This window comes from Notothenia rossii (assembly GCF_949606895.1).
Source record: "Notothenia rossii genome assembly, chromosome: 6".
Taxonomy (NCBI): Eukaryota; Metazoa; Chordata; class Actinopteri; order Perciformes; family Nototheniidae; genus Notothenia; species Notothenia rossii.
In genome coordinates, this window is record NC_136909.1 from 8,654,449 (window position 1) to 8,677,548 (window position 23,100).

General features: G+C 38.1%; 1 protein-coding gene across 2 annotated transcripts; it reads right to left on the reverse strand.

The window, feature by feature from the left end:
- Positions 1-1,008: 1,008 nt before the first annotated feature.
- Positions 1,009-23,100, reverse strand: hk2 (hexokinase 2). Of its 2 annotated transcripts, none has more exons than XM_079690083.1 (8): positions 22,825-23,100; positions 17,716-17,878; positions 15,390-15,538; positions 13,101-13,220; positions 11,957-12,052; positions 8,388-8,487; positions 3,921-4,104; positions 1,009-1,237 (listed from the first exon to the last, which is right to left on the reverse strand). In XM_079690083.1, exons 1-8 carry the CDS (start codon positions 22,885-22,887, stop codon positions 1,024-1,026), a joined length of 1,089 nt encoding a protein of 362 aa, XP_079546209.1. In that variant the 5' UTR covers positions 22,888-23,100; the 3' UTR covers positions 1,009-1,023. The 2 variants fall into 2 exon arrangements, with proteins under 2 accessions (XP_079546209.1, XP_079546208.1); XM_079690082.1 differs by having other exon boundaries at positions 11,957-12,073.

A 23,100-nucleotide genomic window follows, 5' to 3' on the forward strand; every position in this document is an offset into this window, starting at 1 on the left:
AATATAATATAATTATTATTATTTCAGTCAGATGTATCTTTGTTTATTGTTTATTTGTTGCTGTATTGCCATGTGAATTATACTCAAAATAGAAGTGTAAGAAAGTGGAGAGAGCGTGTGCAACTATAACCGTACAAAAGCACAGCAAAAGCACTTTAATCAATGATTTATGGTTTGTATTATTAACATGATACATCTTTTATTTTTTCAGGGTTAGGGTTTAGTTAGTTTATTACAACACAGTTACTTAAAAGTTAGACTTTAATGTAATGCAACATGTATTTAACATGATAAGATATTCAGGCCAAGTTAAAAACAACATCAAACTTTTTTTTGTGACCTTGAAGACGCTTAACCTATTCTTTAGTTCTAAGGGGTCAACTGTCAACACGTGGGTGGGTTACATAAAAGTACATAAATGCAAAGAGTGCATCCAAAGTGAACTCTCCGCTGTCCGTCTCTCCTTCACGCCTGAGCTACATGTGTGAAAGAACACGTAGCAAATACTTTTGATCAATGTTATGTTATTTATTTATGTGTTCAATCTCAGCTCAGTGTGAGAGTGTACTGCATTTCGATGTCAAAGAGAAAGGTGAAAGGTTTCAGAGCGGGGAGAGCGAATAGAGCAAAAAGCAGTAAGAAGCAAATCAAATTTAAACAAAAAATGTAAAGACCCCCACAGTTCATTCAGGAAACTAAGGCTTGAGTTGCACCAGAGCAAAACCACTTTCAGACAATTGAGATGTCTACAAGGATCACAAGATTGAATAAGTGTCTCTTAAACTTTTTATAAAAAGCTTGAAAAAAGATAGCTTTTTAATGCATTGCAGAGCTATTCAATTGTAAAGCATATAATTGCGTTGCCAATTAAATTATTGTAATAACTTTAAAGTACAAGAAGTGTGCACTGGACTCTATATTGGCAGATATTTAAAAATTAAATAATTGGGATTAGGAGCAAAAAACTTGAATAAGGACTTTCCCAATTTCTGGGAAGACGCTATAATAATTTTTTTAAATAAATTAAACTTTCTCAAACACACACACTGACTCACACAAACACACACGTACGTACTTGTCAGTGTCGATGCCGTAGATGAAGCTGGTGCTGAAGCTCCCTGTTTTGAGGAGCTTTGCTGAAGTCTTGCCCTGGAACAGCAGCTTTTCTTTGGTCATCCTCACCAGGATGAGACGCACCACTTCCCCCAGGTACAGGCCGCTGATCATCTTCTCAAACCTGCACAGCAACACAATACAAAGAAGCTAAAGATATCCTCACATCCATAAGAGTTTCTTTCAAACTAGGGCTTTGCAAATTGCAATAAAAGCGTATTTGCAAAGCCCTAGTGTCCACCTGTAGACATTTTTGCAATACCGCTTATACTGCAGTAGCTACTATCAAGTGTCCTTGTGATGCGTGTGCCATATCAAGATGCACCTTCACTTCCCAGCATCACTGGAAACTGCTTGTGCAATGTCCACTTTTTTGACCTGAACTTAAAGGTAGAGAAAGAATGGAAAAACCAGCTCGAGTGCGCTAGAATTTGAACGCAGCCGAAAAAAATCTGCCCCTTCCTTCAGACTTCCTTACGGAGCCGCTCCTCCAACACACACGAACGCGCACATGACCAATGAGGGCGCGAGATAAGTTTGTGCACGAGATGGAAGGCTGACGGCCCCTACACACGGCGGCGTGCGTCGAAGCTCGCCGGCAGGCATGTCTGACGCTCGACCAACAACCAATCACATGAATCTCCCCTCCCGGACACACAAGCAGTGCTACGCTGTGCTCCCACAATGCAGTCCGGCGAAGCATGACGTCACCCCATTCAACAGTGAATGGACAGAAGCGTTGAAGCTTCAACGCACGCCGCCGTGTGTAGGGGCCGTGACAGGCAGGTAGGCCATCCAGTTATTTTAGCCGGGCCGGCTCAGATGGTTGGTCGTGCTTTTTACAGCGCCACGGCTTCAACAGATGACATTTTTTTATGTATTTATTGTCAAAGCATTTAATATATTCATTGCTATTGGGATGTTAAGAGCATTCCATGGAATATAACAAAAAGTGTTTCTGAAGTGAATTACCTACCCCACCTTTAACTCGTGTTTTATAATTGTTTATGTGATAGAGATTATGCAATGTTTTAAGTGTTTGTTGATTGTTATGTACCGACCTAAGGACAGCCAAATCTGGCATAATTAATCTCCTCTCTTTTCTGAGAGTAATGTATTTGTATGCATGGGCCTTGTTGAAATAAATACATAATAATAACTCTGTTGTAGTTACTTTCTGTTGGTTTTTCTTGCAGAAAGGCAGCATAGAAAGCATTCTCCAGTAGATCTCAGATGAGGGTGTTGCACGTGTCCTTGTACATGTGATGTTTAAGTGTTGTTGTTTTGTTTCTTTCCATTAACTGTCAAGTGGGAAATAAGTATTTTTTGTAGTATGTTTTTGTGCTTCTCTTATTATCCTACGATACTGTTATGAAGGACAGACTATCTATTTTTATTTATTTTTGTTTTATTTAGAAAGGGGCAGGTAATATAAGATTATTATCTTCTCCCTGCTCCTTTGGTCAATGGTGTGTTTATAGAGACATGTTTTGTAAACCATTATTATACATTAAGTTGTGCATACCATGATCGGAACAAATCAAATGAAATGAAAAACCTAAGTGCACGTATGAGCCATATTAAGACATAACTTGAGTTAGTCTGAATAAGATAGAGTTACATCTGACCATTTGATGTGTATTATATGAATTTAAATACAAAATGTCCATCCCTATATTCTTATATGGGCTGCAGGGCTAAAGTGGGTTTGCAGCTTGATTGATCTTGATTGAATGCTTTATATTGCAGCTTGGGGCTGCACATGCTCTCTCCAAGTGTACAGCTTGATTACCATCTGTATGATATGAACTATGTGTTTCTGTTTAAATATGGATCTACAGATAGTAAGAATCATTCAAGTAAGAACATTTGACAGATTTTCAACAATCCACGGTGCATGTATTTGCACGCAAAATCATATATTGCCATTAAGAGATGGAAATCGAAAATTACTGCAACTATTTCTCTGTAAACACTGACTGGAATCATAAAGCCACATTAACTGATTAAGTCTGTGTGGTCTTCTACATTTCATGTCTAAATTACAGGCCAATATTAACCATTAGCACCATTATAAAAATCAATTCAGCTCATCAAACCAAGTCAGTGTCACTGAGGGTGGAAACTATTCTATTTCTACTCTTCCTGATTAATAACATGTTGTATATTTAAATATGAATGTCTCCTTATATAAAAATGAACATACATATAAAACGGGAACACTACACAGGGTACCCAAATCAAAATATTTGTTATACAAAAACTAAGCTATTGTGTAGTGTTACCCTGTGACAGTGGGCAAACACACTACACTTAAAGGGGCCCTCTTATGCTTTTTGATTTCTCTTTTGTGTAGTGTGTTATAGGTTTGTGTGCATGTGAATGGTCTGCAAAGAATAAAATCCCTGTGTTCCTTCCAGAGGGAGTTTCTGACCCACAAACGCCTCCATTGGACACCTTAGTTTTCTTCCTTAACATAATGATATCAATATGTAACACTTGGGTTTCTATTGGCTAACACTCTTAACACATTGTACGTGAAAAGCTAAGGAACGGGACATCTGTAAGCGATTGACCAATCAGAGCAGACTGGGCTCTGGTTTCAGACAGAGGGTGAAAAGAGGTGCTGCAGCACAGGCAGTATGAGACAAATAAAGAGCTTTGAGAGAGAGAGAGACACTAAATACAAATATGAATCTGAAAATGAGCACACCATGTCATAATAATACTATAAATATATCAAATTGAAGAACCATTGATTTGATACATTTAATGTAGTAGTAAATCAGATACGCTCAGAGACTCACAGCTGCTTGCCAGGCTTCAGAGATCCTGCGTCTATCTCCCGATCCACGTCTGTGCGCAGGTCCTCCAGAGCGCCATCGTCTCCGAAAGCGCCCCACTCTGTGTTCACACACATCCGGCCCTCGTCCCCATCCAGCAGCTCCAGGTTCCTCATCTGCTCCATGTAGCAGGCGTTGGTGCCGGTTCCTGGAGGAAAGGAATGTTTTTTTCACTTACATTTTTATTGACATTTTTATAAACATACAAAACCACATATAGTTCAGTATACAATTGAATTACAGAAAAAAAAAGCAAACAGTTACATGGAAGCTCTCTATCCTATTTTAATGCAACATCATGGTCTGGTTCCAACTCTCAATTTGTGGTGTCGTTCATTTTTCTTTTATATTCAACCCATTTTCCCATTTGGACTCAAATTTCCCTTCCTGGACCCTCAATATGTGTGTGAATCTCTCCATGTCAAATATTTCCTGTACTACTCCCAGCCATTGCTCCTTTGTAGGTGGATCTGCTTTGTACCATGCTCTGGTAATTGTTTTCTTGCTGGCAGCCAGCAGCACCTTAATCAGGTATCTGTCCCCACCCTCTGTGTTTTCCTGTACCAGATTCCCCAAGTATAACATCAGGCTGGTCTTAGGAACCTCATAACCTAATATCCCCTTCAATACTCCCCACACTTCCTCCCAGTGTCCCTTCATCTTTTGGCATTTAAAAAAAATGTGTGTGTGTGGTCTGCCCCCACCTCGCCGCATTGCCTCCAACATGCGTTCTGTTCCGGGGCATACCTCCCTTTTATCTTTGGGGTTATGAAGTATCTGATTATGTTTTTCCAGACAAATTCCCTCCATACCCTTGACCCAGAAGTTGAATGCTGCACTCTACATACATTATACCATTCTTCCTCTGTCATATCAATCCTGAGTTCTTTCTAACCCTAACCCACTTTTCTTTTATATATAGAGTTGAATTCCCCCTACTCTTCAACAGAGCTTGATATAGAGCTGAAATCACCCTGCCTTTCTTCCCTTCATATGCTTCAATCATGACCTTAATTACCCCATTTTGTTTAGTGTTTTTATCCATTTTTATTTCCTTTATATAATAGTCTCTCAGCTGTAAGTATCTAAAATGGTCACTACTTTCCAGATCGAACTTATCTTTTAGATATTGAAAACTCTGCATTTCCCCTTTTTCCACCATCCTACATATTGCTGTGATGCCCCCTCGGGCCCATCGCTTAAAACCCGCATCTTCTTTTCCCGGCTGGAATTTATTATCATTTGTTATCCATCTCAAAATCTTTGTCTGTTTTCCTATTTTGTATCTCTTTATTACTGTGTTCCAAGTGTTTAAAGTGAATTTTGTGATTGGGTCAAATACGTTTTCCTGTGTCCTGAATAATTCTTTATCCCCGAGTAGTTTTTGAATCTGGTAGTTTTCCCCATTTGTTTCGATGTTCTTCCATTTAGCTTCGTATTCCATATTACACCAGCATGCCACTGTTCTGATTTGTGCTGCATAATAATAACCCTGGAAACTCTGCACTGCCAATCCTCCTCTCCCTTTGGGTAGCTGCAGTGTCGCAAGCCTAATCCTGGGCCTTTCCCCCCCCCCCCAAATAAACCGTGAAATCCATTTATCCCATTCCATAAATTGACTTTGTGGAATAGATATAGGTAGTGATTGGTGGAATGTTTTAGCATTAGAATTACAGAGTCGTTTCCAACCAAAAGTTAGACCAGGAATGACAAAACATTTGACTGCAATTCATTCATGTTTGAATCGAACTCAAACCATTATCACCCTTTCCCTTTAAGGCCACTAGCAATAAGGGCTGGGTATCGCCACTGATCTCCCAAATTGATTGATACTTTTTGATACTTAACCTGTGGCTACCTTACTGCTATGTAATAAGTATGTAAATGATGTAACAAAGTTGCCTTAATTAAAAAGAATAACACAATTAATTTCATAGTGAAATTCAATAAATACTTTATTTCATTTAATATTATAATTGTTAAATATGGCATGATTTAATAAAGTTTTGTTTTATATGTTACACCAATATGCGTAAGTGTTTGTTGTTTCTTGTGCCTAGGAACAAATGTTTATTCATGCACTGGTACTGCATGTTTTGTTGATACACTGGACAACTCAACGTGGGTTGACGTCTTTATTGAAGCTCTGCTGCAGTCTGTGACAAGTGTGACGACCCCTTCACACCACTAGGCGTTGCGTGGTCTCTCTCTCTTTGTTTACAGGATCCGGTGCTGTGGGCCCGGCATTTACCTGAGGAGCTGCACCCATGGATGTATAATAAGAACTGAATGGAGAGAGAAAATAAATCTAGATTCGGCTTTTAGTGCATTTTACAACTTTAAGGACTGAATGATTCTAATAAGATAAGATAGTTCATACTGGGTAGTTTATTTAGTTAAAAAAAAAAAATCCACCGATTTACAGACGTCTCTTTCCCAATGTTAGTCAATGGGAAAAAAGTTGTTTTGGGCCGGGTGACGTCACGGACTGACACAGGAGTTGCAGTACTGCCGTTTGGACACAACGAATGTTGGGCACAGAGTCCGGCGCACTTCCTGGGGGCTTGGCTGCACCTGGGTCGAAAAGCCTACAAGAAGAGAGCCCAGCCGGATACGTGTCTCTCGCTCTCATTCCTCTCGCACACTCCCCGTGTGAGCCTCGCGCCGCGGCTGTCTACTTTTGTGTCCACTAATAAAGGATCGTTATTTTTCCATACCCCTCGTCTCGCCTCCCAGCTTTTTGTTTCAGCCCAAGAGCCGGGTTGTAACACAAGTTATCATTGGGACAAAGTTATTCAGAAAAGGAACTTTAAGGATTAATCTCCTTTCACGACAAGCGGCCAACGAGTTCTCACGGCGTGACGGAAGAGGGGAAGCTACCAGATTAAAACTCCAAGAAATAAACGCCCGTTTCAAAGAACCGACCTGTGTCTGTGTCGTGAAGAGAGCTACAAAGTATGTATAGTTTTATTGGTTTGTGTTAGCATTTACAGTAATAAAAGTTCATCTAGGTTGCAAGTCCCTGTCAAATGAACAGACAGTGATTCAAAAGGTCCAGTGGTTTCTTTTAGCTAAAGGAATTCTTGCAGCTCATTTTGATCCCTGTGTGAGTAAATAGATACCTGCTATGGGATGTGATGTTGCATTTTAACTGCTGCCAAGTTAACTGAAGCCCCGGGGTGCATGTGCTGAACTGTCTCTGGATAATGAGACACCTGGGCTGCAGGGGTTGTGATCTTACTGACAGTTTGAAAGAATAATTGATAACTCCACGCTCTTGGGAAGACAAATCACTTTCTCAGCAGTGATAGGCTCTGCAGTGCAGCGATAATTAGCTGATCCAAGTTGGGAGAAAAACCTATTCTTATTCGCCTCTTCATGAATAACGCCGCTCCATTTGGTGTAAGCATTTCTACAGTATGCATGTTAATGATGTGAATTCCTATTTGATACAAGCACTACGTTTGAAATATAAAAATAAATAACTCTGTGATAATCTATCAGCAACATGTTATCACATTAACACAGTGGATGTTCTCCGAGACACAGACTGAGCATCTACACCTTCCTACCCTCATTGTGCTTGTTTTCCAATTATACACCGTTAGCGTTATATAAACAATTAATTGTAGATGCAGCACGTACAGTATGTGGACAACAAACACATTAAAAAGGGAAACAGAATGCAGAAACACGCTCTGAGAATGGATATATGAACCATCCGGGTGCGGTGAACAGTTTAATGAGTAGGAACATTATGTAAATCGAGTGCCTTCCTGACACTACATCTCAACACAGTCTAACACCTATGGGAGGATATTATAAATATAAATATGTAATGAGTTGTATTATGAGTGCTGCAGTTTTGAGTCCTATTCCCTCTTCTCAAAGTAATTGGGTTTAAGGTTAGGATCACGTAATCAGGTCTATGGTTAATGCAAGCTAGAGATTTTCCCGTTTTCTTCTAAGGAATGAAACAATTCAGTAAATAATATATTTCCTGATATTCTTGAATTTCTGAATATGTTATCTGTCTTCAAAAAGGCCGTTGCTTAGAAATGCAGGAATTAGAAAATCAACCCCCTTTTAGCTTAAGCTAGCGATGAACGTTTTTAACTCCTGGTGACTGCATTTACACTTCAAACATGTGTGCAGATTATCCTACTGAATAGATGTAAGTATTGTTTGTTTGCCACGGAGCTCATTTTAAGCAAAAGTCCAAAACACAATGGGAAAATACCATTGGCTTCGTGTCAAGGAGCCCAGTCTGACATGTCAGCCTACAAAAATACGTCATAGCTGCACCGCTCAATAAAACGCTGCTCATTGAGTGTTGATTCATTCAGCACCAGTATCCAAATGCTCTGCTAATTGGCATAAGAGCTTACTGACCTCAATGGTTCCTTGTTACTTGCTTTGGACTGAACTCACCCACAATGAGGCCAATTTCACAGTGATGGTCGTCGTAGCCGCAGGTCATCATGGTGCCCACTGTGTCATTGATCACAGCCAGAATGTCAACGTCAAAGTCCTGCAGTGAGATTTAATTGGACTTTATTAGTTTTTGCAGTTCTTATGATCATAGAACAGCTGGATGTTATCTTACATTGCAACAAAGTATGCACAGCAAAGATGAACCCATTTCAACAAATGACATGCAATCATGAAGGGCCATCAAATGCAGGATTGGAGGCGAGGAAGATCAGGGCGACATGCGGGCATACATGCTTTACATACAACAAAACAAACAAAAACAGACTTACACGTGAATTGTGATGTTATAATGAGGAACACAACACGTATAAAAGCTTGTTGAAAAGTGACTGGAGACAGTCACTGGAGAGCATAAAAACACTGGAGCAATGCAGCATCTGATCAAACTGTTAACATAATCACACAAGCCAAGCAAGTGAGCATCTACAAACTATTATTTCACTATAATAGGCGACTGTGGGAGTGCGGTCGTCTTTCAACCAGAAGGTTGTGGGTTCGATCCCAGCAGTCAACATGTCGATGTATCCTTGGGCAAGATACTTAACCCTGAGTTGCTCCCGATGGCCAACGGTGTGTGAATGTTAGGTCCTAGAGTAAGGTACACTGCTCTGTGTGAATGGGTGAATGACATGTATGTAAAGCGCTTTGAGGGGTCTTAAAGACTGGATAAAGCGCTATATAAGTACAGTCCATTTAGCATTTCATTGGTCGCACTATAAATAGAAATTTAAGGATGCATGTACGTGACACAGAGCAGCAGGCCGGAGAGATAGTGTGTGACAAGAAAACATGAATATCATAACAGCTGTAGTTAGATTCAGTAAAACATCACTTCCTCTTGTGTGACATTTCTTAAGTGTACATTAAATATGGCATACTTTGGGAAGTGTTTGTTTGCGGGGATAATAGGATTGGATATGTTGCTTCACTGATTAGACCCTCCAGAAAAACACGATCCTGCGATAGCAGAATTTACCGCATAATCAGCAAAATGGCGCAGATTTTATTTTTAATTTTTTGGCCCGCGTTTTTCTGGAGGGTCTAACTGATATCCTTTGCTGGACTGTGGCATGATATAAAGTTCATAAACAATATCTGCCCATTATTTATAAGTTTGTATTTATCCAGGGAGATAAACATGTCATAGATTTGGACAACATAACAAAAGTGTTTTCTTAGCATCTTACAATTAGACTAGTAAAATCTCTTTAAGTGTTCAGGCGAGATCATTTACTTTTCTTAAGGACTTGTTTAAGAAACATTTGCACGTGTTCTTTGCCATATCTGCCACACTCGTCATTGTGGGTGCTGTTTAGGATCAGTAACATCTCTGAATAGCATTCACAGTTCAGGTTACAGTTGCATGCAGAGGTGGCCGGCACATCTGAACATGCCGATAAGAGTCCACTTATCAGAAATGATAGCAATTAGTCAGGTCATAGCTGGAAAGCAACAGAGAATCAATAGATGTGAACTATGAATAATTCATTCTCTCAGGACTCTTCACATCTCAGGCCGTCGTGTGGAGATGACATTTGCTAATCTTACCATAAGTGGACCACATCTTAAAAGAGCATTGCATTTTCTGTGAACCCTGGGTCAGACAGGTCCAGGGTCATAGCAAGAGACCCTGAAGATGCTTCTTGTAGAAGGGGGATTAGAAACAGTCCAACTGACACGGAAACAGTTTTCACAGCAATACAAAAATAGATTAGAAAGAAAGAATAACGACCTTTTTAAATTTATAAACAAAATCCGGTATGCAAACTTAATTTAGGCGTGAATGCTGAGAATGATTTAATTGTGATATTGAGCATCGCTGACCAAATGCAAAATGATTGGTATTTCTTGTCATGGTTATGCTATAACCCAGACTCTGGAACTCCCTCCCCCCGCACATCCGACAGTCAGACACAATCACCATATTCAAATCCCAATTAAAAACCCATCTGTTCAAATCTGCCTGCTCACTGTAGTGCTCCCCATTATACGTTTCATTTGTGTCCACTTGACTGTCTCCTCCATGATTTCCTGTTTGTGTTTTTATCATGTTCTGTTGCCTATTAGTTTTCTTTTTTTAACAAATTGTACGGTGTCCTTGGGTGTCATGAAAGGCGCCTAAAATAAAATGTATTATTATTATTTTCCACTTTTATTTTTAAAAGTGTCACCCCTATGTTATGTCTGTTACTTCCTGTCTTGCCTAGTTTTACTGCCTGATTGTCTGATTGGGTTTCACCTCCCCTCCCAGCTGTGTCTTGTCTTGTGATGCCTTGTTTGTATTTAGTGTATTTGTGCTTATTCTTCCCTTGAGCTTCTTGAGCGATTGTTTTCGATGTTACCTTACCTGGCTGTTTGTGATGATGTTCCTGTTCCTCGTGTCCCATGGTTAGTGTTTGTTAGTTTCTCTTTGTTTTCTATCAGCTTTTGAGTAAAGCTCACTTTTGGTTTGAACCTTTTACCCTAACAGTTCTGACATCCCTAATTAGACCCTCCAGAAAAACGCGGGCAAAAATCCTTGATTATGCGATTAAACATGCGGGGTTTTATGTGATTTTATGCGGTGAAATTGCGGGAAGTTAGGAAAGTTGCGAAATATGCTAAATATGCCGGGGAAAAGAATAACATTTTTTTTAAATATTGAGCTGTTTTATTTATTCTCTCTCACACACAACCTGCCACTAACGTTAAACCCCTTTACTATTCAATTAAACATTAAACATTCAATGTTTATTTATTGTAAAAGCAATTGGGCTATTTTAATCCCCCCCCCCCCCCCCCCCCCACACACACACACACTTCTCCGCCTCATTCTGTTTTCATTTACTCGTTCGTTATCTGACCAGCTTCAATCTTGTAGGCTACTCACTTCGTTTGTTGTAGCCCTCGAAAGGGTTTTGGAGGTTGATGCCTCGGTGAACGGGAGTTGAATGGCTTTCTTGTCCGCAGCAGCAGAAAGCATTTTCGAATGTTTGAATGAATCAAAGTGGGTCATCACCGTCGATTTTCTCTTATGCTGCAACACACAGTTGCACGGGGTGCAGAATAGTTTCTCCCCACTTTTTGTCCGGTCTTTAGTAGAAATGTTCGTTGGTAAATGAGCTCTATACAGTGTTGTTTACATTCTGTGATGCGCGAGCTGATGACGTCACGTCAAGACGAGTTAACTTTTTTTTCTTCTCAACTTTGTGTGGAAAAATGCGGGGATTATGCAGCCTTTTGATAAATATGCGGCTTTTTAAAAATCTGTGCCATTTTGCTGATTATGCGGTAAATTCTGCGATCGCAGAATCGCGTTTTTCTGGAGGGTCTACCTAATAATTATATAAATATAACTTGAGGTCTAAATACAAATCCTTTGTCATGTACATTTTGTATCCATATTATAATTTGCATGGGACATCAAGACCAAGAGACACACAGAAAAAATGCAGGATTACTAAAAAAAACGTAATGTATGGATATGTTCCAAAATATACCATGAAACTGGGATTTTGTGAACTTACGCCTCGTTTTTGGATGGATTTCTTCAGAAGGCTGACCACATCCTTTCCCTCTACTCCGTATGCTCTGAAGCTTTTGGTCCAATAAACCAGAACACTCTGTAAAGAAGGAAATAAGCACTAAAGAGCAGAACACATTTTATTTCAGCTATGCCGTAAAGTGTCATTTAAATCGTAGTAGATGTGAGTAGTTAGAGCTGCTCGATTATGGCAAAAATCATAATTGATATCACGATTATTCAAAACGACTATCCATTGACTTTGAAAACATCAATTTATTGAACTTTAAAATAAAAATAATTTGAACAGTATGTTTTTAACAGTTGATTACCGTGAACTTTAAGTATAATTCAACTGAAAAATCAATAAAAAAATCAATAATACATTTATATCTACATTTAAATAAATAATATCAAAATAATAAATCAAGAAGATCAACAAATATTTTGGAGCGCACTTCCACAACCTACTAAACATATATAAATATGATAACTAATGTCACTCACAGGATACATAACGCAATACAAATTGAGAGCATCATTGCGAAAGGGAATGCAGGAAAATAATCGTTTTATTTTGATTACGTTGTTTTCGTAATCGTTGCAAGCCAAAATCGTAATCAAGATTAAAATACGATTAATTGCACAGCCCTATGAGTAGTAGTTATATATCTCAACAATTAACACTGATTGGGTGACAAACGGGCTAAAGTTAAAAGAACACAACATTGGCTCAATAGCCTATACAGTGAGCAAGTGTGGCTCCTTTTGATTGGACTGATTTTATTTATTTTATCTGTTTGTTTTTATCTGTTTAGCTTTTGATCTTATTTATTGATGTGTGTCTTGTCTTTTTGTATGTGATATGGACCTTGAGTCTGAAATAAAGATTGAATTGAAAATTGCCATACCTCACTTGGTGACACCTAGGTACCTACATATACACATAAGAACGATGTTCATGTAATATCATGTTTCCAGCCTGATTCCATTAAGAACCATGCATGATGCTATTTAACAGTAAACTGTAATGAGTCTGCTGTTGATATTATTGATCGTAACAACTTGCTTTGGTCAAATCTGCATTTTACTCCAGAGATCAAATATAGTTTCAATTCAAGTAAATGAAGAAAGCCTAAATCACTCACCTCATCCAACTTGGTCTGCTGACAGGGAAACGAGAAAGTGAAGCCCAGAGGCAGCTTCTTATCCTTTATGCCCAACTTCTCCAGGAAGTTAGCCAGACAATCAGCGATGTGGTCGAACAGCTAGAGGGGAGAGCAAGAAGGCAAGTTTACTTATTTTACACACACACACACACACACACACACACACACACACACACACACACACACACACACACACACACACACACACACACACACACACACACACACACACACACACACACACACACACACACACACACACACACACACACACACACACACACACACACACACACACACACACACTCTTTTAACAGTTTGCTGGAGGCATGTACTTGCTTTCAAGCAGAACAGGGCAAACAAACTTAGAGGAGTGTTTACGTGTCCGTCGTAATGACGTACAACGGCCTCGACAACCCCTGTAGTCCTATTCAGCCACTTGTTAACAACCATTGTTTTTCAGACACGTAAACTCTTCAGAAATCACCAGTGAGGTCACTGCTGATGTATTTAATGTCGTAGAACAAAACGCGATCTGTCTCTTAAATGTGTGTCAACAACAGACCTTATTTCCAGCTGTTTTCCTAAATCCTACGGAGAGATTGAATTGCTTTTTGGCGAAGGAACCGGAAGTGGTAATTCCTGCCATGACACGTGATTTTCCCTACAGAGATAAATAAACGTCCATCTTGTTATAACACCTTTTTGTTTTTTTATGTATTATTTTCATGTCGCATTAGGTGTAATTTGCTTCCTCTCTTAAGGGTTCGGGCCTTCCAAAAGAGCGAGCACTAATGATAGATAATCAGTGGCGGGGTGACATACGTGAGAAATAGCCCTTATTATCCCTAAGCACTGCATTTATCCTTTCATCAGGCAAAATTGAAAAAGCGTTGCTAGAATGTGGGTTGAGTATCTTTAACAGGAAGCTTTACCGAGCAAAGAGCAGAAGTTTGGTAGAAGTGCATAGAAGATACAAGTGTAACAAAGTCCACATTTGACAGGAGCAGTTATTTAAAAAAGCATACTGGGAATGGCTAAGTCAAATCAATATAGGGACTTTTCACACGGAGAGAGGGCATGCACATGTTGAGAGGAAACTGCATTTAAAAAAACATCCAGACGAACAAATTCCAAACTTCATTGCATCACAACAAAAGGTGTTGATCTGTGGAATAACTGTAATATTGCACAAGTTTATCTAAACTAAAACTATTATTTAGAAACCAAATCATTAATGGTTATGAGCAGGACCTGTGAACTCATACTTGTTATTTGTTGACATTGTAAAAGTTATTTCTTTTTGGTTGTTTTGTACAAAAAAAAGTATTTGTTTACAACATGACGCTAATCTTTAATTTTCAATAAAAATGTATGCTCTTGGGGGGACGACCAGAAAAGTTGTTTAAGCTTCTTCTTGCCCCTGTTGAACATGACAGAGACTATTTGAGAATTATTATTATTTTGTACCTTGAATGTTGTTTTGTTTGTTTTGCATCTCTTTGTTATAATTATTATTATTTAAAAAAAAGTAATGAAGCTCAGCGCAAGTTCAACCAGGAAACCTTCTTTACTCATTCATTTACTACTACTCTCTCTCCTCTCAATAAGTGATCGGGGGCGTCACTCCCCAGCTTAACCAATCACTTTGCTCTATTCTCTCAAGCCTATCATAGCGCTCCGATAAAGCTGTCATTTCAGGTGACTCAACGCAACCCTCCTCCCCCCCTTTTCACCTCCTGTCCCTCTGAATCCAGGGTCAAGCTAAGCCCCTCCCCTTCAGACCGAACACAACTATCCATTCCACACCACCAGTGTCTAGACCCGGGGGGGGGGGGGGCACTAGTACATGGCACTAAGGACCACACTAATATATATATATATTAGGGCTGTCAAGTTAACGCATTAATAACGCATATGCCTTGAGTTGCACATAGCTCCAACGATCCATCACACACACACGCACGCACGCACGCACGCACGCACTTTGTATTGTATTATTGTATGAGAGAGGTTCCAGGTTGAATTGAGGCGAATATTTGTTTGAGATTTTTGTTTTTAATATTCATGAGAATATTTGTCATTGTTCAAATGATAATAAACATTTGCATAAAGCATATTTGTCCACTCATATGTTGATAAGAGTATTAAAAACTTGAAAAATATTCCTCGAAGGTAAATTTAGAACAGATAAAAAATGTGCGATTAATCGCGATTAACTATTTGAATCGACTGACAGCCCTAATATATATGTGTAATGCTTCTTACCTCAGTGCCGCAGCCTTTCATGATGTGTTCAGGAATCTCATAAATCTGATTTTCCATCTCCACCTCTTGCTTGCCGTTAGCCATAACTTTGACCAGGAGCACCCGGAAGTTCGATCCTCCGAGATCAAGAGCCAGGAATTCACCTTGCTCTTCAAACAAAACAAGAAAAACAAAACACAAAACAATAAACACACACAATCCCCATTTTTATCGGAGTTCCTTGCTTATAAAAGGTTTAGAAAGCGGTTTTGTTTTTTTGTGGATTAGTGGAGCTACGCGAAACGCTTGACAGGCATGTGTAATGCATGAATAGTAGTACTGCAATTAACTTTATTTTTCTTCTAAATTACGAACACTGTTTTCTGGACTTAATAATAAATGATAATGTCTGAGAAAAATCAAGAACATTTAAAAAAACTAAACAAATTCAAACATAGCAATAGCCCAATCAATGTCTAACCTTAAAAAATGGCATGTAATTGTAATTTTTGCATGACAAAGAACTTAACCCTTATGTTGTGTTCGGGTCTCCCGTGACCCGTTTCAAGTTCAAATGATATAATAACATACGCTCTAGTTTTTTTTATCAGAACAAGGCTGCATGATATCCTCCACAACAGCTATATAAACACTAAAAACATGATTTTGACAATTGTAGCCAAGTCTGAAGGTCTCTAAAAAAAAAAGTGTATAATTTGGTGTTCGGGTCTGGGGAGACCCAGCAGCATTGTTTTGGGTGACTCGGGGTCAAATTTGGCCCAATCAAAATTCACCTTTGACTTTAGACACCCCTCCCCCTTCATCCACTGAAACAATCATTTAAAACCTTTTGGGGGGAAATTGTATTCTAATAGTCTATTATAGTCAGATAACGTAATAATCCACTGTCTTCACTAGTGTTGCACGGTGTACCGATACTTGAAAGCTACCGCGATACCCTGCCGTTAAAAACGTTACGATTCCTCCGTTTCATTAGTATCGATACTTTAAGAATGACGTGGAAAAGTACTCTGGTGAGAAAGCGCCGTTGTAATAAGAGCCGTGTGTATTCAGCGCTCTGCTTCCACTCCCTACACTGCAGCCGTGCCTGCAGTCCCTCCCCTCTCAAGCACGCTCTAAGTCCCTCCCCTCTCTCGTGCACGCGCTAGCTGCCAGAGCATGCGAGAAAACGAGAAGCATGGCTGCAAGTGGGAGTGCAACTGCCGCTGCGCCTCGGCTTGTTGACCAAAAAGACACCAGAAGCGAAAAACTAAAAAGTTGTTTATAGATGATGCTTAATTGTATTTAATACAAATTCTAGTCATTTATTTTATTTATTGATCTCATTGTTTAAAAGTTTGTGTTATGGTTCTGGTGTGAAATAAAGCACAATAATTACATTTAAGATTGTTTCCCTTTTTTTAAGAAAAGTATCGAAAAAGAATCGGAATCGCAATTCTTGAATTGGTATCGGTATCGAAACCCAAATGTTGGTATCGTGACAACACTAGTCTTCACTATAGGAAATATAATGAGTGAATTGAATCACATGTTTTACTTAAATATGTGGTGTAATGTGTTGTGGGGCCATAAAATAAAATTACAACAGGATTGTAAGGTTATGAATGCATAATAAGTTAGTTATGATGTAGTTAAAAGAATATTGGATGATAGTCATTATTTTGGAGTGTTTTGGACCGAGATAAATCATGGGTCAAAATTGACCCACGAACACCATGAACGGTAACAGCTTTCGAACACACACAAGGGTTAACTGATTAATTGATTTAACAAAAGAAAAGACAATTAATTTTCTGATGATTAACCGATTAGCTCACTGACTTGTTTCATGCTCGTGCTCATGGGAAAAAAGTAATCAAAACAAACCTACTTTGCAATAAATCCATGCACCTGTGAACATTGTAATATAATATATATTACAACAGTTGTGTTATAATGTAAACATTTTTTATTAATGTTGAACTGGTCTCTATGTTCTCTTGGAATACAATCACACTGTACATGTTACATCTATATATTCAGTTTAATATCTAATATTCCATCTGTGTCATACTTATACTATATATTGTTATTGTTCATTTGTAAATTCAACATGTATATTTTCTACTTTTTTTGTTTATTTCTAGTCTTTTTAATTTGATTGTACAACACAAACATTTCCCAAATTGGGATCAATAAAGTACTATCTTATCTTATGTTAATTAAATATCGTACAGGTGAATAATTATCACACAGAAACAACATTGAAAAAATTCTGAACCGCGCCTCAGATTGACGCTTTAACATTATATATATACTAACATTTCCTCTATGAGACGAGTGTTACCTGTTCCATCAGGAGTGGAGCGCACGAACGTGGGCAGCATCTTAACGGCAGCGGTGGGGTTGGTGTCTCGGCTCAGACCTCGGTCCATCTCTCTCCGAAACCTCACTGACAGATCCATCAAAGTCTTATCTGACAGCTGGAAGTCGTGCAGGTATTTGTCCACCTGAACCATTTGAGAGAAGAGACACGGTTACATTTAGTGAAGGAAATTGAAAAGATATTTGGGGGGCAACCTTTGCAAGGTCTAAAAAATAGAATATATAGTAGATATTTAAAGGGGGGGGGGGTAGTAATTATTATATAAAGCTCTTGTTTTAAATGTGACATGAGCCCAGATTAAAATGCACACAGTTATCACCACCAACATGAGTAAATAAAATGCAGAATGATTGTATTCTTGTGTAATATCCTATCCGGAGCAATATCATATATGTTATGTAAAATAATTAGACATTTTATTTAGCCTGTCCATTTCATCCTGCTTTTTAAAAGGTTTTTATTGATAACATAGTACTTTATTGATCTCAATTTGGGAAATGTTTGTGTTGCAGCAGCATAAAAGACATGGCATTGTACAATACAAATTAAAAACACTAGAAATAAACATAAAAAGTAGAAAATGTACATGTTGAATTTACAAATGAACAATAACAAACTAAACTGTCCATCTGCTGCTGTTTGACTCTTAGCTTGTCTTTTCTTCAGGTGCCAGTTCAACCTGATTAGGCTTCAGTTTAGCTCGTCATTGCTTTTGTATATGTAGTGCATTAGTTTATAGATACACATATAAGTCTGAAAATACTTTTACAAATTTTTTTGCTTGCTTTATTTCAGCACAAAATGTAACCCTGCTGAGGTTCTGAGCGTTAAAAAGTTACAATGATATCAAATGTCTTTTACCAGCTTTCCCCTCTAGGGCACTTGGCCCCATGGTCTGATTATGTGTCTGAGCTAAACATTGAACACTTCCTTGTTTACCAAAGAACAGAAAACGCTTGAGCAAATTAAGATATGACATTCAAAACAGGCCGGGTATACAGGCCGGTTTTTCCTGATACAGCGGGAAAGCTAGGGGAACGGAGGGAGTGTAAGAACACTAAATATGGGTCCTACAAAAGCAAATGCAATGTTTTCTATGTTTACTACAAGAACAAGAGACCATTTCTTGATTTTCTTAAGCTTTTCATTCAAGAGAGAATTGTTAGAGAGAAGTTCTCATACATAAGAAAGTTATCAATTATACATGGTATCATTTAATACATTTTAATACAAAAAAATATAATTTAAACCTGTATTTTGTTACAACTCTATTTCTATTTTCTTTTAACTTAAATGCAAAATGTAGATTACTGTTTTACAATGAATCTAAAATGTTTGCATATTAATCAGTAAATAGCATTTAGACTTCTAAGGCCCATTGAAAGAGGGGATATTAGAAAACTTCCAAACAGAATTTCACAACACAGCATGTCAGATGAGTGTCCTTGAGTGACAAGCTACTTTTCCTTTCCTTTATTTGACTTGGCAGTTAATTATCCACAAGAGGACAAAGGGTAATGGTTGTATGAATAAAAGGACAATTGATGGAACACGGGAAAAACCTAATTTCCCCAATCCAAAATGGAAGCAATCAGCAGAAATAGGTGAAGGCCATCACTATTCAAAGATAATCTGTAGGGAAGAAGTAAAGTTGCTTTTGTTATGTTAGTACAAAATGAAGGCAATCAGCAGAGCAAATAGGTGAAGGCTATCATTATTCAAAAAGAATCTGTAGGGAAGGAGTTAGGGCTGAACGCTTAATCGATGATGCAATTATCAAATCGCAAAGCCTGCGATTTATTTCGGTTCTTTTTTTCTTTCTTTTTTTCTTGTGTGTCAGTCATCCACACCAATCAGAAGTGCTGTGCTCCACATGTACCAGTCATTGTTAACCAATCAGAAGTGCTGTGCTCCACATGTACCAGTCATTGTTAACCAATCAGAAGTGCTGTGCTCCGTATGTACCAGTCATTGTTAAGCAATCAGAAGTGGCCCATGATAGAAGGTGATAGACAGATTGATCCAATCACCTGCCAAGTATTTTTGAAATACCTTTCCAAATGGCTTCCAATGGAGCTTTCCTAGATGGTTTGGTGAAACAAACCATCTGAGTCAGGTTAGTAATGCTCCATCACATGTTGTACATCTATTACAGGGTGAATCTTAAACTGAAGCTTGACTTTAAAGCAACCCAACGGAAGTTTCATGTAAGTTTAGTTCTTTCACTCGTAGCTCGGGCTGCGGGGGTGCTAGAGACGGGAGCACGTTGATACGACCTTCCTAGCCGGAGATATGGCCGCATTTTACAATAAACTTCCGTTGGGTCGCGTAAAAACAAATATCGCAAATCGAATCACAATATCTCAGGAAAATCCCAATTCCGAATCCCCAAATCGTGCAGCCCTAAAAGGAGTACAGTTGCTTTTGTTATGTTAGTACAAAATGGAGGCAATCAGCAGGGCAAATAGGTGAAGGCAATCACTATTCAAAACATAATCTGTCCAGTTGCTTTTGTTAAGTTAGTACAAAATGGCCAAGACAAATCAATTTTCTTGCAAACCTACAAAAATCGGTAGCTGATTCAGAGTCTGATTACTGAGAAGAAATGCTATGATTGCAAAAGAATGCTATCATGAGTTTCACTTAAATCGGAAACAATTGATAAATGAGGTGCAGCAGTGCAATATACGCATTTTACCAGTAAGCTATTTTACAAAGGGCTTTATCACATTGTAAATTATAATAGTAGGAAAGGAGAAGCTCAGGTGATGACCTTCCTGTTGTTGAATATGGAGTTGCATATGATGATATACCTGAGTATTCTAATGTTACGCTACATTATACTTCATTTTCAAAACCAATATTGTACTTTTCAATCCACTTCTTTGTTACTTAACAGATTAAGATTGTCAGCTCATACAAAAAAATAATAAAAAATGTATATACATTGACATATAATTGTTGGTTACGATATCCATCAGCAGCAAACACCAGCTAAAGACACATCTTTTTAGCTTTTTGCTAGCAACCCCCCACTTTAAATGTTCTCTTAGTCTCTATTATTTACCTACTGTGGCGGATCAATCCCCAGTTATATTTGATTCGCCGAGAGGCTAAACTTGGCTATAAACTGTGACGCGTTTTTCGAAAAGAAAGTCCATATTGAAGCAATATAGTTTTAAGGATATTTAATAAACAAAATCAAAACATAGTAACTATGGACAAAACGATCAACAGAAAAAATTACAGCACAAGCTCACCCTCTGTCATGTGCACTCGACATCAAACAGGTGACTTATGTAACCAAACCACACCCATGTGACAATTACCGGAAGTGCTCAACAAACAAATAAAGGTGACGTAAACGAATAATAATACAAATAATGAACTTGAGCTAAGTAGCGTTATGGCACCTACAACCTACCTTTATATTGTTTTATTTATTTTATAGTCTTAATCTTTTTTATTTGTATTTCTGTTGTACCTATGTGTTCACTTTGTTTTACAGGGTTTTATATTTCATATTGTTGCATCGACTCAGTTGTCTTGTGTCTTATCTGTCAGGGAGAAACCATTATTTATTTTATTTTATCATCATACATTTTACCTCCTTGTTCAAGGTTCAAGGGTCTTTATTGTCAAACTAACATAGCTACAAAGGAATTATGTCGTTGAAAATCTTAGGTCACAGGCTTCTCCAACAATGCAACACAATAATACAGATAAGCAGACAATATTAAAATATACTATATAAAAGTAATACAAAAAGAAAAATAGTTTTTAAAGTCGAATAATGCAATACGAGTCTATATACAAGTTATTGTATGTGTTCTATTAACCTGATCAAATGTTATATATTGCTGCATGTACCTTTTAAAGTTACATAAAAGGGGAATTTTTTGTTGTTTGTTTTTAACTTGTGATGTGCCGTTTTGTAAAGAACTCTGAGCTGCATGTGTTGTATGAAAAGTGCTAAATAAAGTGATATGATTATTATTATAACGACAAACGAGTACTATTCTATTGTAATTGGTAAATGGACTGTACCTGTATAGCGCTTTACCAACCATATATTATTGTATTGCTACTTTGACTTTAGCAAGTGTGAGAACGCTTCCACCACTAGCTGTTGTTTTATTATTTAAGCGGGCATGTTAGGCATTGCTTTGCAGCCTTTTCTGAGCTCACAGGTGCTCTATGACATAACATTACATTACATGTCACTTGTTAGACGCTTCTATCCAAAGCGACTTACATGCTCAATACTGTGGATAATCCCCGCAGGAGCAATTTGGGGTGAAGTATCTTGCCCAGGGACACAACGACATGCTGACTGCAGCGGGGTTTGAACCTGTGCACCCCTGATCCCAACACCAACTTACAACCCACTGCACCACACGCCACCTATGACGCTCTATGACGCTGTGTTAGGCCTGAGATGTACACTAAACATGCTAGGACACAGCAGTGGTGTAAAGTAACCAAGTACATTTCCTCAAGTATTGTATTTAAGTACAATGTTGAGGTACTTGTACTTTACTTGAGTATTTCCATTTGTGCTTCTACTTCACTGCAATTCAGAGGAAAATATTGTAACTTTACTTCACTACATTTGTGTAGAACCTGTAGTTACTTTGCAGATATAATATAAATTAATGATAAACCATATGATCAACACTTAAATCAGACTTTAGTTACAACTGTATTACATTCCCATGCTTCTAAGCAGTATATAAATTATTCAACGTTTGTTAATGGATCAATAATTATAACCAAAACATATAATATATATTATTCTGAAACGGGCATTATGATTACTTTTGGTACTTTAAGTTTGCTTTGATGCTAATACTTTTCTACTTTTACTTGAGTAACATTTTGAATCCTGAATGTTACTTGTAACAGAGTATTCCTAAACTTGTAATCAAGTACAAGATCTGAGTACTTCTCCCATCCTTGATGCTAGGAGGGGGGCTACCTGATGGACCCCTGTTTTTACTTTCTCACAGTATGAAAACACATTCAAATGTGCTGTCAGTATAAACAAAAGTGTCTTCCAGCTGCACTCACCTTAAGAGCCTGGTCATCATGTAGCTCTGTACAGTAGTTAGCTAACAGACTCGATGCTAACATCTTCAGTTACTTTTAAGTCCTGCTGCTTCTCCGACTCGAACAAAGTTGATCCACAAAGCTACTTCCTTATATCATACAAAGAAATAAACAATAATAAATCCCCCTGCTGCTCGTCTTTTTGTCTAAAACGAGTTAATTTATCGTTGAAACGTCAGTTAAAACTCGACTCGTATAAAGAAAGTTCCAACTTCCTGAATTTGGGAGTTTGGTGAC